At 34.0% G+C, this 15,043-nt stretch overlaps 2 protein-coding genes across 3 annotated transcripts in view; one reads left to right on the forward strand and one right to left on the reverse strand.

Annotated features, from left to right (window-relative positions):
* LOC125775367 (uncharacterized) overlaps positions 1-15,043 on the forward strand; it is a 915,975-nt gene that overhangs the window by 561,622 nt on the left and 339,310 nt on the right. The gene's annotated exons all lie outside the window — the stretch shown is intronic.
* On the reverse strand, positions 1,799-8,804 carry LOC105233346 (protein MCM10 homolog). Of its 2 annotated transcripts, none has more exons than XM_049462543.1 (3): positions 8,024-8,804; positions 2,902-3,195; positions 1,799-2,822 (listed from the first exon to the last, which is right to left on the reverse strand). In XM_049462543.1, exons 1-3 carry the CDS (start codon positions 8,694-8,696, stop codon positions 2,170-2,172), a joined length of 1,620 nt encoding a protein of 539 aa, XP_049318500.1. In that variant the 5' UTR covers positions 8,697-8,804; the 3' UTR covers positions 1,799-2,169. The 2 variants fall into 2 exon arrangements, with proteins under 2 accessions (XP_049318500.1, XP_049318499.1); XM_049462542.1 differs by having other exon boundaries at positions 7,742-8,803.

A 15,043-nucleotide genomic window follows, 5' to 3' on the forward strand; every position in this document is an offset into this window, starting at 1 on the left:
TACTTATCCAGAATCGACCCTGCATGCAACGAGTCTCCGCATGACACTGGCCACCTCTTTGCATGCCCCACAAACCCCACCCATCTAACACCCTCTTCCCTTTGGTCCGACCCTGTCGAAACAGCACGTTTCTTGGGCCTACCGTTAGATGACCTCGACGACAACACAAACAACCCTTACCATCCTAACGGGGATTAGCTAACCGTTTAAACAACAACAACGGTAGGACTTAAACTATCGAAACTGCAGAGGCTCGTCTGCGTCTGTATGTCAGGAGCTATGCGCACCTGCCCGACAGCTTCAGCCCTTCTGGAGCTCACCCCGCAACACCTAGTAATTGGTCAAGTTGCCAAGCACACTCTGCTTCAAATGACAGCAGAGGGGACTGGCAAAGGTAAAGTAATCTCGTTTTAAAGTATGGAAGAGCTAAGTGGCGTCATACCACTGGCTCTTCTTCCTAGAGACAGCATTACCAAAAAGGTGTACTTCACTAAGAAGTTTAAGATCACCGAATGGAAGAGGTCCCAGGAGTCGTGGGCAGAAGCAGTGTAATTCGGATGTGCCAGTCGAGCGAAAGTTTTGATAGACCATTTCCCACCAATATATCATAAAACAGACATGTTTAGTAATCATGAAATATTCAGTGACTTGACAGAAGTATAACTGATTCCTAACAAAGAGCCTGAGCCAGTAGCGGACGTATTCATCAACAACAAACAAGTTGGTAACGAGATATGGTGTTCCTATGAAATTACGTTCAAAGTCCTTTGGAGGATATGTTCTTAAGGGTCTAAACTTTAAATATATGAAAAAAAATCGAATTTCTCAAAATTCTAGAGTAGAATACATCCTTAATTTCTACATCTCGAAATTCCCACAGCTATCAGATGAAGTTTGCGTAACCTTGTAACCTTGGGAGCAATGGAATCAATGGCCAAATTCGCAGCGACCATATTTACAAACTCCACGAAGTAGTATAGTCTTGACCTTAATATTGCAGTCGATGGCGTCAAGATTCCGACTGGCAATAACCCTAAAATATTAGATGTGACTTTTGATAGTCTATGCTCATTCACTCCTCATACGACCGCGATTATCGCCAAGGTACAGAGGCGCAACTAAATCCTGAAGTCGCTAGCCGGCAGCAAATGGGGAAAGTACAAAGAAACGTTGTTGGCAATTCACAAGGCAATCGGCCGGCCGGTCCTCAACTATGGCGTACCAATATGGTCGCCTGGATGCAGTCGAACACAGATTAAGAAGCTTGAGACTTGTCAGAACACTGTACTCCGAACTACGACAGGATGTCTCCTGTCTCCATATCCAACATATTTCCTGCGTGCAATGAGTCTCCGCATGACACTGGCCAACTCTTTTCATACCCCACCAACCCCTTTTTTGTCGTTTTTAATTCTAATTCCCACAACTATCAGCTTCCACTCGGAGGGTGTGTATTTTTTATGTACATACATACGAAAACAGGAATAAGTAACATGTGGTCAAAAGTAAACTGCTATCTCTCCGACCATTTGCGCAAGAAGGCTCCATCCAAATCCACCTTGGTTAGGTGCAATACATACAATGGATGGAGCCATCGTAAAACCTGCTCATGCCTAAATGCTAAAGTTTATCATACAAATTATTAATTTTATTTTAAAGCCGAATTATTACTTCATATATTTAATACATATGTATATTAGCCCGTGTCATCATTAGTAACAAAATTTAATATTTTTTTTCTTCTTTATTTGTTTATGCATTGAATTTTGCCATTTTTTGCAAAGTAAAACAATATAAATATTTTGCAAGTTTGTAAAGTCTTTATTTGACATAATAGGGGGATTCTCTTGCTTTTGGAAGATTGCACGATGACACAAAATGCAAAAATCCAATACCGAAATATGCAAGGCTTATGAAGAGCAATTTATTTATAATGACCCTTACTAATTGTCGCACCATCTGCCTTCATTCTTAAAAAAAACTTATATAATTTTTAATAATTTAGATAGAAATTATAAAATCTATTCAAAACTTAACTTTATATAAAATGACATCTGGCACAGGGTGCAAGGGTTTTGCAAGAGCAAGAGAATCCCCCTAATGTATTTATAAATCATTGACAAAGGTGCTTTATTAATACTTAATTAAGCAAATAACTGCAGTAATTTGCTAATATTGCGGCATAAGGAGATTAACATTCAGTTTTGAATTTGTGGTCCCTAAAAATTTCTCTTCGTCTCCTCTTATAGAAAATGGTATTGGTAAATCGTTCAGCTTTCGATCGCGTACCATTGCACTACGTTCCCACCTGGAGCCTTTGCAGTTAGAACAACTAAATTTGGGAAGCTTAAAAAGCGTAATTGTACGATTTCCACAGTCCTTGCATTGAAAAAATCGTTTTACGGCGTCAATTATTTTAAAAGAGTGCTTCTCATTTTTACAACGGTCAGCGGCAGAAAAAGCAGTATATTTACAATCCTTGCATATGACAGCTTTACAAGATATTGAAAATGTTTTTAGCATTTTTTCCTCCATTGCTTCTTTCTTTTCTAACCTAATAAAATATTTTTCTTCTTCTTGCTTTTGTCGTACGTTTACCAAATCTCTATGGTTTGAGCCAGTTTCAAATATATCTGATATATGCATATCATGGTTTTCTTCAATCTTCCGGCGTTTAGAATTTTCGGATCCATTAAGTACGTCTAATACACGTTTCTTTCCTCCAACTGTTCCACGAATTGAATTAGGATTAACTTTTTCAATGGGACATCTTTTTAATACTTCAAAAGCTTTATCCTTGGCTTTTTGATGTGTGTCTGTACCTATTTTTTTAATTAAATTTATTTTTCAAAATTATTAATTATTTTAATACTATTTATATAACGATGTAATTTTATATACCTTTAAATTCTATTCTACTTTGATTTTGTGAAAAAATATTAGAGAAATTCGGTGTTATATAGAGTGATTTAACGCGTTCCAAGTCTGTTTTTCGCTGTTTTTCATCTGCTTCAACTTTGGTAGCAATTCCATCATTTTTATATTTTTGTGGTACAGATGACACATTCGATTTTAGGGTACATTCATTCGTTATTTTGTTTTCTGTTATTTTGGTGTTACTTAATGAATCCAATATTAGTCTATCTTTATATAATAGTTTTTTGGTACTAATCTGCCCAGATGTGCTACTACAAGCTAGTAAAAATCGGTTGACAATAATTGTAATGGGTAATTTTTAGAATAGTATCCCCTTATTTCGGGGTTAAAATGGGTATATACGGATAGAGGAGGTCCTCCAGATCAAGAAAATATATATATATAAAGTTCAAAAATTAAACTATTTAAAGCGCGTGTTTCTCCGTCTCATAATTGATTTTACACTTATATCTTTAACAGCTATATCCACCCATACTTCACTAATTCGCTTCTATCTCTTTATTTTATATTATACAGTGCAAAAATTATTTTTATAATATTGGTCAAACCATGTCAAATGACCCTGAAAATTTCAAAAAATCTCCGATTTTGAAAGTGAGTAGTTCATTAGCAAGGGGACCAGAGGCATACGCCGTGATATAAATATTTCGTCAAAACTCTTTCTTTTGTTAAAGTTATTGAAGGTTGAAATTTAGAGCACGATAAAATTGTAAAATTATTTTCTCATAAAGTACTGGAGAAAGGAGAGGAGGAAAATTGTTTAGTTTTTTCAAAACACAATGTCTTTTACCTATATTTATTATAATAAAAAATACTTTCCAACATTTTTCAAGTTATAATATTGAGTTGTGAAACCTTATAATATGCGATTTATGTTCAATAAAGACAAATAAGTAAAACTCTAAAATAATATTGTAAAATTTATATCATATCGGCCGCGCTCTAAAAAAAATAACCCTGGCCGAGCGAATACCCGGGGTGACTAAAGTATTTTAGCGTAGTATTCCTTTCTGCGTTGGCGGCCTTCGGCCGCGCTATAAAAAAATAACCCTGGCTGAGCGAATAACCGACTGAAGTACTTTCGCGTAGTACTTCTTTTTGCGTTAAAAATAAAAAAAAAAATATATTGCATTTTTGTTATAAGGAAGTTAAAATGGTTATATTTTTTGAGTTTGAGTGCATAATAACCAAAAAATATAACCACTTTGTATCCAAAGGCACAATTCCGATTTCTTCGGCGCCGCGATTTGAAGCTACCGTTGGAAAGAGGAAGTCCTTCTGATTAAACAACATATAGGGTTATAGGGTCCGCAGGAGATATTCGGACTTAAAGTTCAAAAATTCGCAAAATTTAACCATTTCAAGGAGCTATTTCACCATATTAAACACACTTTTTTCACATTTTTCACTTGAAATTAATTAAATTGCACTATAATCTTTAAAATAAATCTACATTTTACACCTTTAGCAGGTTTGGGTTGGGTTTAGTTTAGTATCTCATTTTCACTGCTTATTCCTCTTAAATGCGTGCACGGATTTTTTTAAATTTATATAGCACGGATAGCCAATGAATTAAACTTTGGTTTAAATGTAAATTTATTGTTAAATGTTAATTTGTTTTTTTAGATATAAGTAAGCAAAAAACGCACATTTTCACATTTGCTCAAACAATGGCTCTTTTCTTTTGACGTTTTTGTTGCACTGCTTGCAAAAAATTTAACCAATTTAATACACACACATTCTTTGAAATATATTTAATTGAATTAATGATAAATTATGGATTTTAAGTTGCAATTTTATGTACAATTTAAAAAATAAAACAGCTTTCAATTACGTGTTATATTGTTCCTTGATATGTAAGCAAAATTACTGAATATGAACTGTCAAACGACGGAGAAAATAAGCACAAAAGGAAGATAGTAATAACCCAACGAATCAAAACGGTAGGTCTTATATACTGCGGCGCTTGTTTCAATGTAATATATTATACTGAAAATATAATGAAGATTTGGAATAAAAAATCGCGCGATTTTTTATTCTAAATTTTCGCCTGCGGCGCTTGTTTCAATATTATACCGAGAATATAATGAAAATTTGAAATAAAAAATCGCGCGCTGAAAACCCAATTTTATTATTTAGGGGGTCTTGTATAAATGGTTGGTTGGGTTATCTTGGTACTTCAACTACTTGTATGTATTATTACAGATGCATATATGTACAATTTTTAATTTTCAGTGTTTTTATTAAGCCCTCAGCCCCCTCCCCCTTTGCGCAAAACCGCTTCAAAATGGGATAGTAAACTAAACATTCCCCGCAGGTTTTTTACCTAAAAAATCTTTATTTTAAAAATCACATTTTACACTTGTTTGAACCTCATTTGTTGACCAAAAATTACGACGAAATGGAGCGCTGCCATGTGATGATAAGGCAATTCCCTGAAATTCCTCTTTTTCGCAAAATTCCTCTATTCATGCATATGGATATTTTCCTTTTTAAATTTGTTAAGCAAATAAGTAATATTATATACATGTATTAGTAATATTATATATACATATGTACATATGTATGTATAAATAATATTACATATATAATAATATTACGTAATAAAGTGTAAAGTATACAGTACAGTACGAAAACTCGAATTTTGTTTCAATATGAGTGCATGATAACCGAAAAATATAACCTCTTCATACCCAAAACTCATATTTTAAATATAATAATAACTATATATATCGTCGCCTAAAATACATACCAATGTATCATCAAAAATAAATGGAAATCGCTGACAAATATAATAACCAAAATGTATCTATTTTATAACGAAAACTTAAATTTTATTTCAATATTAGATATAAAGTGGTTATATTTTTTGGTTATTATGCAGTCATATTGAAACAAAATTTGAGTTTTGGATATAAAGTAGTTATATTTTTTGGTTATTATGCACTCAAACTCATATTTTAAATATAATAATATATATATTGTCACCTAAAATACAAACTAATGTATCATCAAAAATAAATGGAAATCGTTGACATATATAATAACCAAAATTTACCATTTTATAACGAAAACTTAAATTTTGAGTGCATGATAACCATAAATTATAACCACTTTATAACAAAAAGTCAATATATTTTTTTATTTTCAACACAGAAAGGACTCCTACGCGAAAGTACTTCAGTCACCCCAGGTATTCGCTCGGCCAGGGTTATTTTTTTAGTGCGCGGCCGAAGGCCGCCAACGCAGAAAGGAGTACTACGCGAAAGTACTTCAGTCACCCCGGGTATTCGCTCGGCCAGGGTTATTTTTTTAAAGCGCGGCCGAAGGCCGCCAACACAGAAAGGAGTACTACGCGAAAGTACTTCAGTCACCCCGGGTATTCGCTCGGCCGCCAACACAGAAAGGAGTACTACGCGAAAGTACTTCAGTCACCCCGGGTATTCGCTCGGCCAGGGTTATTTTTTTAAAGCGCGGCCGAAGGCCGCCAACACAGAAAGGAGTACTACGCGAAAGTATTTCAGTCACCCCGGGTATTCGCTCGGCCAGGGTTATTTTTTTTAGAGCGCGGCCGAAGGCTGTTAACGAAGAAAGGAGTACTACGAGAAAGTCCTTCGGTCACCTCGGGTATTCGCTGATGATTTTATTATAGTATAAAATTGTAATATGTATATAAAAATGTTATATTACAATCATATATATAATATAATATTATCACACGATTTTACTTATCTGTGTTTATTAAATATAAATCACATATTATTCATATATTCATATCTTCTTCTTTACTGGCGTAGACACCGCTTACGCGATTATAGCCGAGTCAACAACAGCGCGCCAGTCGTTTGACATATAGAACATAGTAAAGAAAAAATATTCTGTGAAACATGTAGAAATACCATGTGTTCTTAGTGCAAATTTTTGAAATTTTAAACGTGAATATTTTTAAAAATATTAGCTATTTTTAAATAGTTTTTGGATATTCCTCCTCTGGAGAAGCCCCCCTATCCGTTCATACCCCATTTATACGGAAATTCGGTTTTTTTACCCCTCCGCTCCCTGTACTCATATACTTTACACTTAATTACGTAATATTATTACGAGTATATAATATTACTTATACATATGTATATATAATATTATTATATAATATTACTAATACATGTATATAATATTACTTATTTGTTTAATAAATTTATAAAAGAAAATATCCATATGCATGAATAGTGGAATTTTTGCGAAAAAAGAGCGAATTGCCTTATCATCACATGGCAGCGCTCCATTTCGTCGTAATTTTTGGTAAACCAATGCGGTTCAAACAAGTGTAAAATGGAGTTTTTAAAATAAAGATTTTTTAGGTAAAATACCTGCGAAGAGTGTAAAATGTGGATTTATTTAAAAGTTTGTAGTGCAATTTAATTAATTTGAAGTGAAAAATGTGAATAAAGTGCGTTTAATGTGATGAAACAGCTTCTTGAAATGGTCCAATTTCGTGAATTTTCGAACTTTAAGGTCGAATATCTCGTAAACTAAGCGTTTGCGGCCCCTATAACCCTATATATTTTTTAATCAGGAGGACTTCCTCTTTTCAACTGGACGTTCAGATCGCTGCGCCAAAGAAATCGGAATTGTGCCGGTGTTTTTAATACAAAGTTTTGAATTTTTAACCGCGAAAATTTTAAGAGATATAAGTGTAAGCCATTACTTTTGCATATTCTACCGCTGGGGAAGCTCCTCTATCAGCATAACTCCACTTATATTGAAAGCCTATATTTTATTAAATACTATTGATCTTATTTCTTACCAGTCTGAATTTTTTGATCAAACTTATTTTTTTTTGCAACAAAAGGTCTAAAAGCTTTTGTAAACTCCTTTCGAATATGAAAAACACAAACATCACTGTCTTGCAAATTAATAAAATTGGTACATTGTTGTCCATTCATTTTTTTTGCTTTGCATATACCAAAATCTTTAGATTTACCCAAAATTAACACTTTATTTGCAATTTCAATTGAAAGATTAGCAATGTCTTGTGTGTATGATTTTTTTTCAATAAAAGTTGGGTTAAGAATAGCCACACAAGTACCTGGAGCTGTCTTCCACAATTCATTGTGAGCATTTTGAAACAGTAATACTGAAATGGTTTTCATATTTCCTTGAAGATCCGATAACCTCCAAATTGTAAAACGGCTTAAATTTTTTGAACTACATTTAACTTCCTTAGATATTAACACGGCAGCGATAACCCAATCAGATGCCGTTTTTAGGTCAATTTGTTTTGATAATTCGTTGAATGTAACTATTTTTCGACCCGCCATTCGTTCTATTAACAATGCACTTGATATTTGAGGACCCAGTATTCTTAAACCAAAAATAGGGTCAATATATACATATGAATGTTCATTGGATTTCAATGAGGCCTCCATATATTTGCATCTATTAGTTATTTCTCTTTTATCTTCCAGAGTTTCTTTGCCATTTAAAATCTTAGTTGGACTTTTTAACTCTTTTTTCTCATTTATGTCCTTTGCAAAACCATCATTAGCTGTGGAAAACGGTTCATCTACATGGCCACTATACTCATTGAATTTTAGTAGCAAGAAATTCTCTACATTGTCGACATCAATTTTTCTCAAGCTCTTTCCACTAAACTGGGGTGCAACACTTTTTAATTCCGTATCAACCTCTGCTAAAAGAGCATCTAAAGTCAAAAGCTCATCATTTTTCACTAATAATTTATTATCAACACCGCTCGCCATACTAACAAAAAACTAAGTTTAAAATTGTTTAGTACTATTTTAGTCAACTTTAACCAAATATATGCACCATATAAAAAGTGATAGATGATATCCATCGATATGTTTGAATGTAACGCTCCGTCTCGACAGTATAAAATCTATGTCTTACTAACTGTCAAATCTATTGCTATTGCCATTGCCAAATCTGTATGTGGGCATTTGTTATCATAACATAGTCATTTGCGCAAAGGCGCAGGGTAGGTAGGTTCGAGCTGATGTAGCGCATGCTTTGAGCTTTTGAAAAATTTATTTTATCATATTGCGAAATGCCGTCGGGTAGGTAGCTGATGTAGCGCATGTTTTGAGCTCTTTAACTGTTTAAATATTTTATGAGGAAAATAAAAAAAGGATAAAGATCCTTTACAAATGTATTTCTGGGACAAATAAAATAATAAGAAAAGGATGAAGATCCCTTTTTTACAAATGTATTTCTGAGAAAATAAGAATTCATATTTTTGGACTACTATATAATAATTCTGGCATAAATTTTATATACCAATTAAAATAATAAATTTAAATTGAGAAATGATTATTTATGCTTGTATAAGTTTATTAAATTTAAGACTTCGCTCATTCCATAATTTTTCTGTAAATTAACAATATTAAACTAAATATTAATTTTTTGAAAAAATGTTATTTTGAACATGTACTTTATTTTTATAACATAACACAATCGTCTTAATGTTCAATCTTCTAAATTTCATATTACCGAAATGAAAATGCCGTCGGCATATGTGTAAATGGGATATGTTGCCTATTCGAAATTTTCATAGAAATGAAAACTGCGCTGTCAAACTGCTGAAGTGACAGCTTATTGCATACAATATATGGTAAACTAATTAGTTTGCCATATATTGTAAGAAATAAGCAATATGGAGTCTCCACAGGCAATAGGCAGGGAAAACCAGTTAGTAAGACATAAATTTTATCCTGTCGAGACGGCCCGTAATACATTGCCTAATTTCGATACATCAAATGGTGGTTCGTTTCAGATCATCGATTTTTTTTATTGGATTATACCATGTTCAGACCGACACTTAATCACACGAGCTCGGCTGTTGAGGGGATTACCCCACTAATCTCATAAATTTATCAAGATTTCGCCATACAAACATGACAGTTCCAAATCACTTCATTGAAATGATTTGAAACTGATCCCCGCTAACTCTCTGTGTGCGACTCTGATTTTGCGCCATCTACTTGCCAGCATTGGAAATCTGTTACATTATCACAGCTGTTTTAGACACTACAAAGGAAAATAAATGTAAACAAACTATTTTTTTTTTATAGCAATGAATCTAATTTCAGTTGAAAATTTACTTAAGATATGAAAAAATACACCCATTATTTCTATTATATGGAATATATTTAAACAAAGACGGCTTTTAATTCAAAATACTGTATGACAATCTTTTCTTTTGATAAATATTAAGCGATGTGAATTCTTAAATGACAATAACAACTGTTTTTGATCTTTCTAACGGCAGTGAGAACGGGCTGATTAGTGAGTGTAATTAGATGTAATCTAATCTCTTTAAATATTCGGTCTGAACATGGTATTATATTGTTTATGCTCACCAATAGTGGGAGAGTAATTGTCGTGCCAAACACATATTGCTAGCAATAAACTTTCCTTTTTTTTTGATTTGTCAGTTTTTATTTCTACAAATACAATATTCGTTTTTTTATTTTTTAATACGCTTCACTTGTACGTTTTTTTGAAACTTTCTTCAGTGGCACTAAAACTTACAATATTTGTGCGACACAGTAAGAAGGCAATCAAAAGTTTTGTGAAAAAAATTCGAATTTCCGGGTGACTTTGTATTGCATGTATTGGCCAATATGTGAGTTATCCCAATAATATACAGTCTATGTTTTGCTCTAGATAAATAAATTTGAGAGAATACTTGGCCTTGCCCCTATATAACCACTATCAAAACTTCGAACATCCGGTTGACTTTACTCTATATGATTGGTTTTACACCATAAACTGTTTCCCTGGCTTTGATTGCTGCAAGAGCATAAAATGTTCGGTTGCACCCGAACTTATAGATTCCTTACTTATTTTTTGTGTATTCCATTGTGGCGTAATGAAACACCACAATTATTAAAACGTTACAAATATTTATTTAATAAGCACTTCTATTCTTTATGGCGTCTAGACAAAGAGTGACGCTTCTAAAAATTCAAAACTAAGAAATAGGATGTGGCGGATGAAACACCACAATTATTAAAACGTTACAAATATTTATTTAATAAGCACTTCTATTCTTTATGGCGTCTAGACAAAGAGTGACGCTTCTAAAAATTCAAAACTAAGAAATAGGAATTCAGTGGAAATTGAAATTCCAAGAATGTACAGAGAATGAATAACTGACAAAACAGAGTTGCCATATCTGTGTGCCCACACCATCATTGTTCATGTTTTGTTTTATAAATAAATACAGAAGTGTAAAAAGCCGATGTCTCTTATACTATGTTCGGACCGACAAAGAAAACAGGTTTTGTTCGAAAAACTGGTTTTCACCCCAAAACGAAAACACATCTCTTGCTCTTGCAAGATTGCAGATTGCAAAAATCCTATACCGAAATATACAAGGGCACGAGAGCACCCATTGCAGAATCTAGTGATATATGAACGGCTGATTCGGTCAATTTATTGTAGATGACTATTATGCAAGGATATTGTGAATTGGCGCTCCTTCTGCATTCATTCTTCACAAAAAAAACTGTAACAAATCTTAATAATTTAAATAGAAATTATAAAATCTATTTAAAATTTACCTTCCTCAACAGTTTAACGCCAAAATATGTATTTAAGTAAAATGACAGCTAGCACAGGGTTGCAATTATTTTTTTACGTGTCATTGCACGAAAATAAACACGGGTATTTTGTGACATATTTTACATCCCTTGCAAATAATTTTCTGCGTGTGTTTGTTGTTGTGTCGGTGCACCAAGAGGAAATGTATGCAATTCGTGCACCGTGCAAGGGTTTTGCAAGAGCAAGAGAATACCCCTATTGAAAACCAGTTTTCGGTAAAACTACTCGAAAACTTACATTCCGCTCATTATAATCGGTGCCTGCTCTAGTTTAATCGCAAAATGTGTTGGCAAGCGCATAACTCAACAACGCCTGGACCAATTTGGCCAATTCTTTTTTCTAAATGTTCGCTGAGGTTCAAGGATGGTTTTTATGGCAAGAAAATTTTGAATAATTTCCAGGAAACCTCTAAAACAGCCCTTTTCTCTTTCCCATACAAACGAACGAATGTTTGTTGGTTAGTAACGCTAAGAGAACGGCTCCACCAATCTTGATGAAATTTTCAGAGACTGTTCGTTGTGAATCGGGGAAGGTTTAAAAATAAAAATACCTTATACTTTTCATGAGCAAAAGTCGGAAAATTGGATAGTTCCAAAAAGTAACTTTTTTCCATACAATTTTTTTTTTCAATTTTTGTTTGTTTTGTTTTTCAATATTTTGATTTGTAAATTCAATTTCGGTCGCTTGCTTTTTTATTTTGGCTATTCAAAAGAAAAATTATTCACTGAAAACTTTACATACATATGTGTGTTTCACGCAAAGTGATCAATTGCAGATTGAAACAGGAAGCCACGAAGAGGTCGCCCTAATATCGGTCGGCGTTTTTTTGTGCGAGCAACGTATGGCAGCCAAGGCAAGGCAAGAAGTACTCCCAGGATGCGATGACAATCAGCAATCGATGTCATAGGACGACTTTTTACGATTTTTGATGGTGCTGTTGGATGCTAAATGTACTCTGTTGAGAGGCAAAAGAGAGGTTTGATGCACGTACAAATTCTTCTTTGGATGGTGGTTACACCAGATCAAATTGATGAAATCATTTATGCGGAAATCCCTGATGCAGTGAAAGGTCCAGTATTATACGAAATGATGAAAACTAATATGGTTCATGGACCTTGCGGACAATAAATGCACAAAACACTTTCCACGTGCTTTTCTTTCGGAAACACAAACTAGAAATGATGGATATCCACTCTATCGGCGTCGCTCACCAGACGACAATGGCAGAACCTTCAGCATTCAATTTAGAAGAATGAATATCGAAGTTGACAACTCATGGACCGTACAATATTCACCATTATTGTCTAATTCACATTCAAAACTCATATTAATATTGATTATTGCAGTTTGGTGTAATCGATAAAATACGTTTGTAATTACGTCACCAAAGGAAGCAACATGGCGGTTATTGGTTATAAACGTTACGGCCGATACGTGAACTGTAATAAAACGGTTTGTAGGATATTTACTTTTTTAATTCATGAACGTTTTCCGGCTGTTGTGCGTCTCGCAGTTAATTTGGAGAATGACCAAAGAGTGTATTTCAACGCAGAGAATACAGCCAACGGAAACACCGTCAGCAACAAAATTGACATTTACGAATTTTTTCTCAACTTTCGTCAGTGATCCGTTTGCCGAACCTCTGTAATGGAATCCGACTGATTGTGACGCACATATCGAATACAAGGGGGCAGAATGCTTGATTCTACGAATTCCTTTGAGGTGCAATGATTGAATTGAAACGTATTCCGCTTCCAGTGAAATTACATTTGAGGTGACAATCAACAGGACACAGCTTGGTTTGGCAAGTTTTGAAGTGCTATGTTTTTCACACGGTCAGATGTGCGTGGCGTGCTCACGAGTTTGAAAACCATCTTTTCTATACACCGGAACAGAAACCAAAAAATGTAGTTTATCAAGCTACGTTAGATTGAAAATAAAATGATAAACTCAACTTTCTTTTCATTTCCGAACACATAATTTCACGCAGGACAACGGCTGTGGGGTCAGCTAGTTCCTTATAAAAATACAGCTGTCAAAACCCTTGCACGGTGCACGAATTGCAGAATTTATCTCTTGGTGCAACGGCACAACAACAAACACACCCATAAAATTATTTGCAATGACTGTAAAATATGTCAGACCAAAACCCATGTTTATTTTCGTGTCGTCTTATGTCAATGGGTGCTCACTTGGCCTTGCATATTTCGGTATAGGATTTTTGAATTTTGTGTCATTGTGCAATCTCGCAAGAGCAAGAGAATCCTCCTATTGATATTGAAAAAAGGAAAAGCAAAAATACAAAAAAAAAAATAAGTTTTTGGAGTAATCTTGGAGAAGCCCTACCCAAATTAGTGCTCTTCGCGGGCCAATATTAAGCAATCCAAAACTTACCACTCTCGTTGCTCAAAATGTGAACATACAACTAAATTTGTAATTTGTGAGTTAGTGAAAACTCATCGAAAATATACGTTGTGGGTTCCAACGACTTAGATTCCACAACCCACAAATGTGTTTTCAATGTCGGTCAAAACATAGTAAGGGTATGCCATCAAACTCATAAATGCCTCATAAAATTCTTAAATTCGTAAAATTCTGTGCCTTATGAATGAGCTGTCAAAATTTGTATGAAAAAAAGTTTACGCGTTTCGTATAAAACTATGAGGCAAATTCGACGCGTATTTGCTTCATAAACTGATATTTTGTTTTAGTGTTGCCATTACACAAAAATAATTTACATTTAGCGCTTCAAAAAAGTAAAGTTTTTAGTGCAGGCAACACTACTTGTAAAGAAAAAAAGAACGGTCAAACATTTGTGCTTGTTGCAAAATTTCGTTTAATTTAAAGAAATAAAAACCATCTGAAACCTTTGTCTAATGAGTGCATCAGTAAGTATTACTTAAATTTCTCGAAAATTGCAGAAATACATTTTATATTCAGGAATTAGAAGAAAAGGTCAAAGCTAAGCGCTTCCGGGCAGCACCAACACATCGTTGGAACAGTGAGCAAACTAGAAGCCTTTTAGAGGAAGTGCGTGGAGAAATAAAAGACCGCCCGGAGTCATTTGAGGTTCGTATCTAATTTTTTCAAATGCAACACTGACAGAAAATTCAAAATACCTATTTATGCGGCTTTTATACGTATGAAAAAAAGGAGCGTTCAAAAAAAACTAAAGCGTAAATTTTTGAACTTATAAGTTTGTACATTTATGAGTTTGGTGGAATACCCTAAGTATTAATTTAAACCAGAGAAAAATAAGTACATTTCAAAGAGAAAACTATCGACACAAACGATTGCATCTTTTAAAATTCGACTATACGTATGTATGTATGTATATAGTTTTATAGCTCTATATGACGCACTTAACTATTCCTTTGTCGCACTTTAAGTAGTTTTTAACAAAATCGATGTATGGGAGTGGGCGGGGTTATTATCCGATTTCACACTGTTTATATGAGTTAAGCATCCACCCTCTCTACCCGGT

The sequence above is a fragment of the Bactrocera dorsalis genome, chromosome 1 (genome assembly GCF_023373825.1).
Source record: "Bactrocera dorsalis isolate Fly_Bdor chromosome 1, ASM2337382v1, whole genome shotgun sequence".
NCBI lineage: Eukaryota > Metazoa > Arthropoda > Insecta > Diptera > Tephritidae > Bactrocera > Bactrocera dorsalis.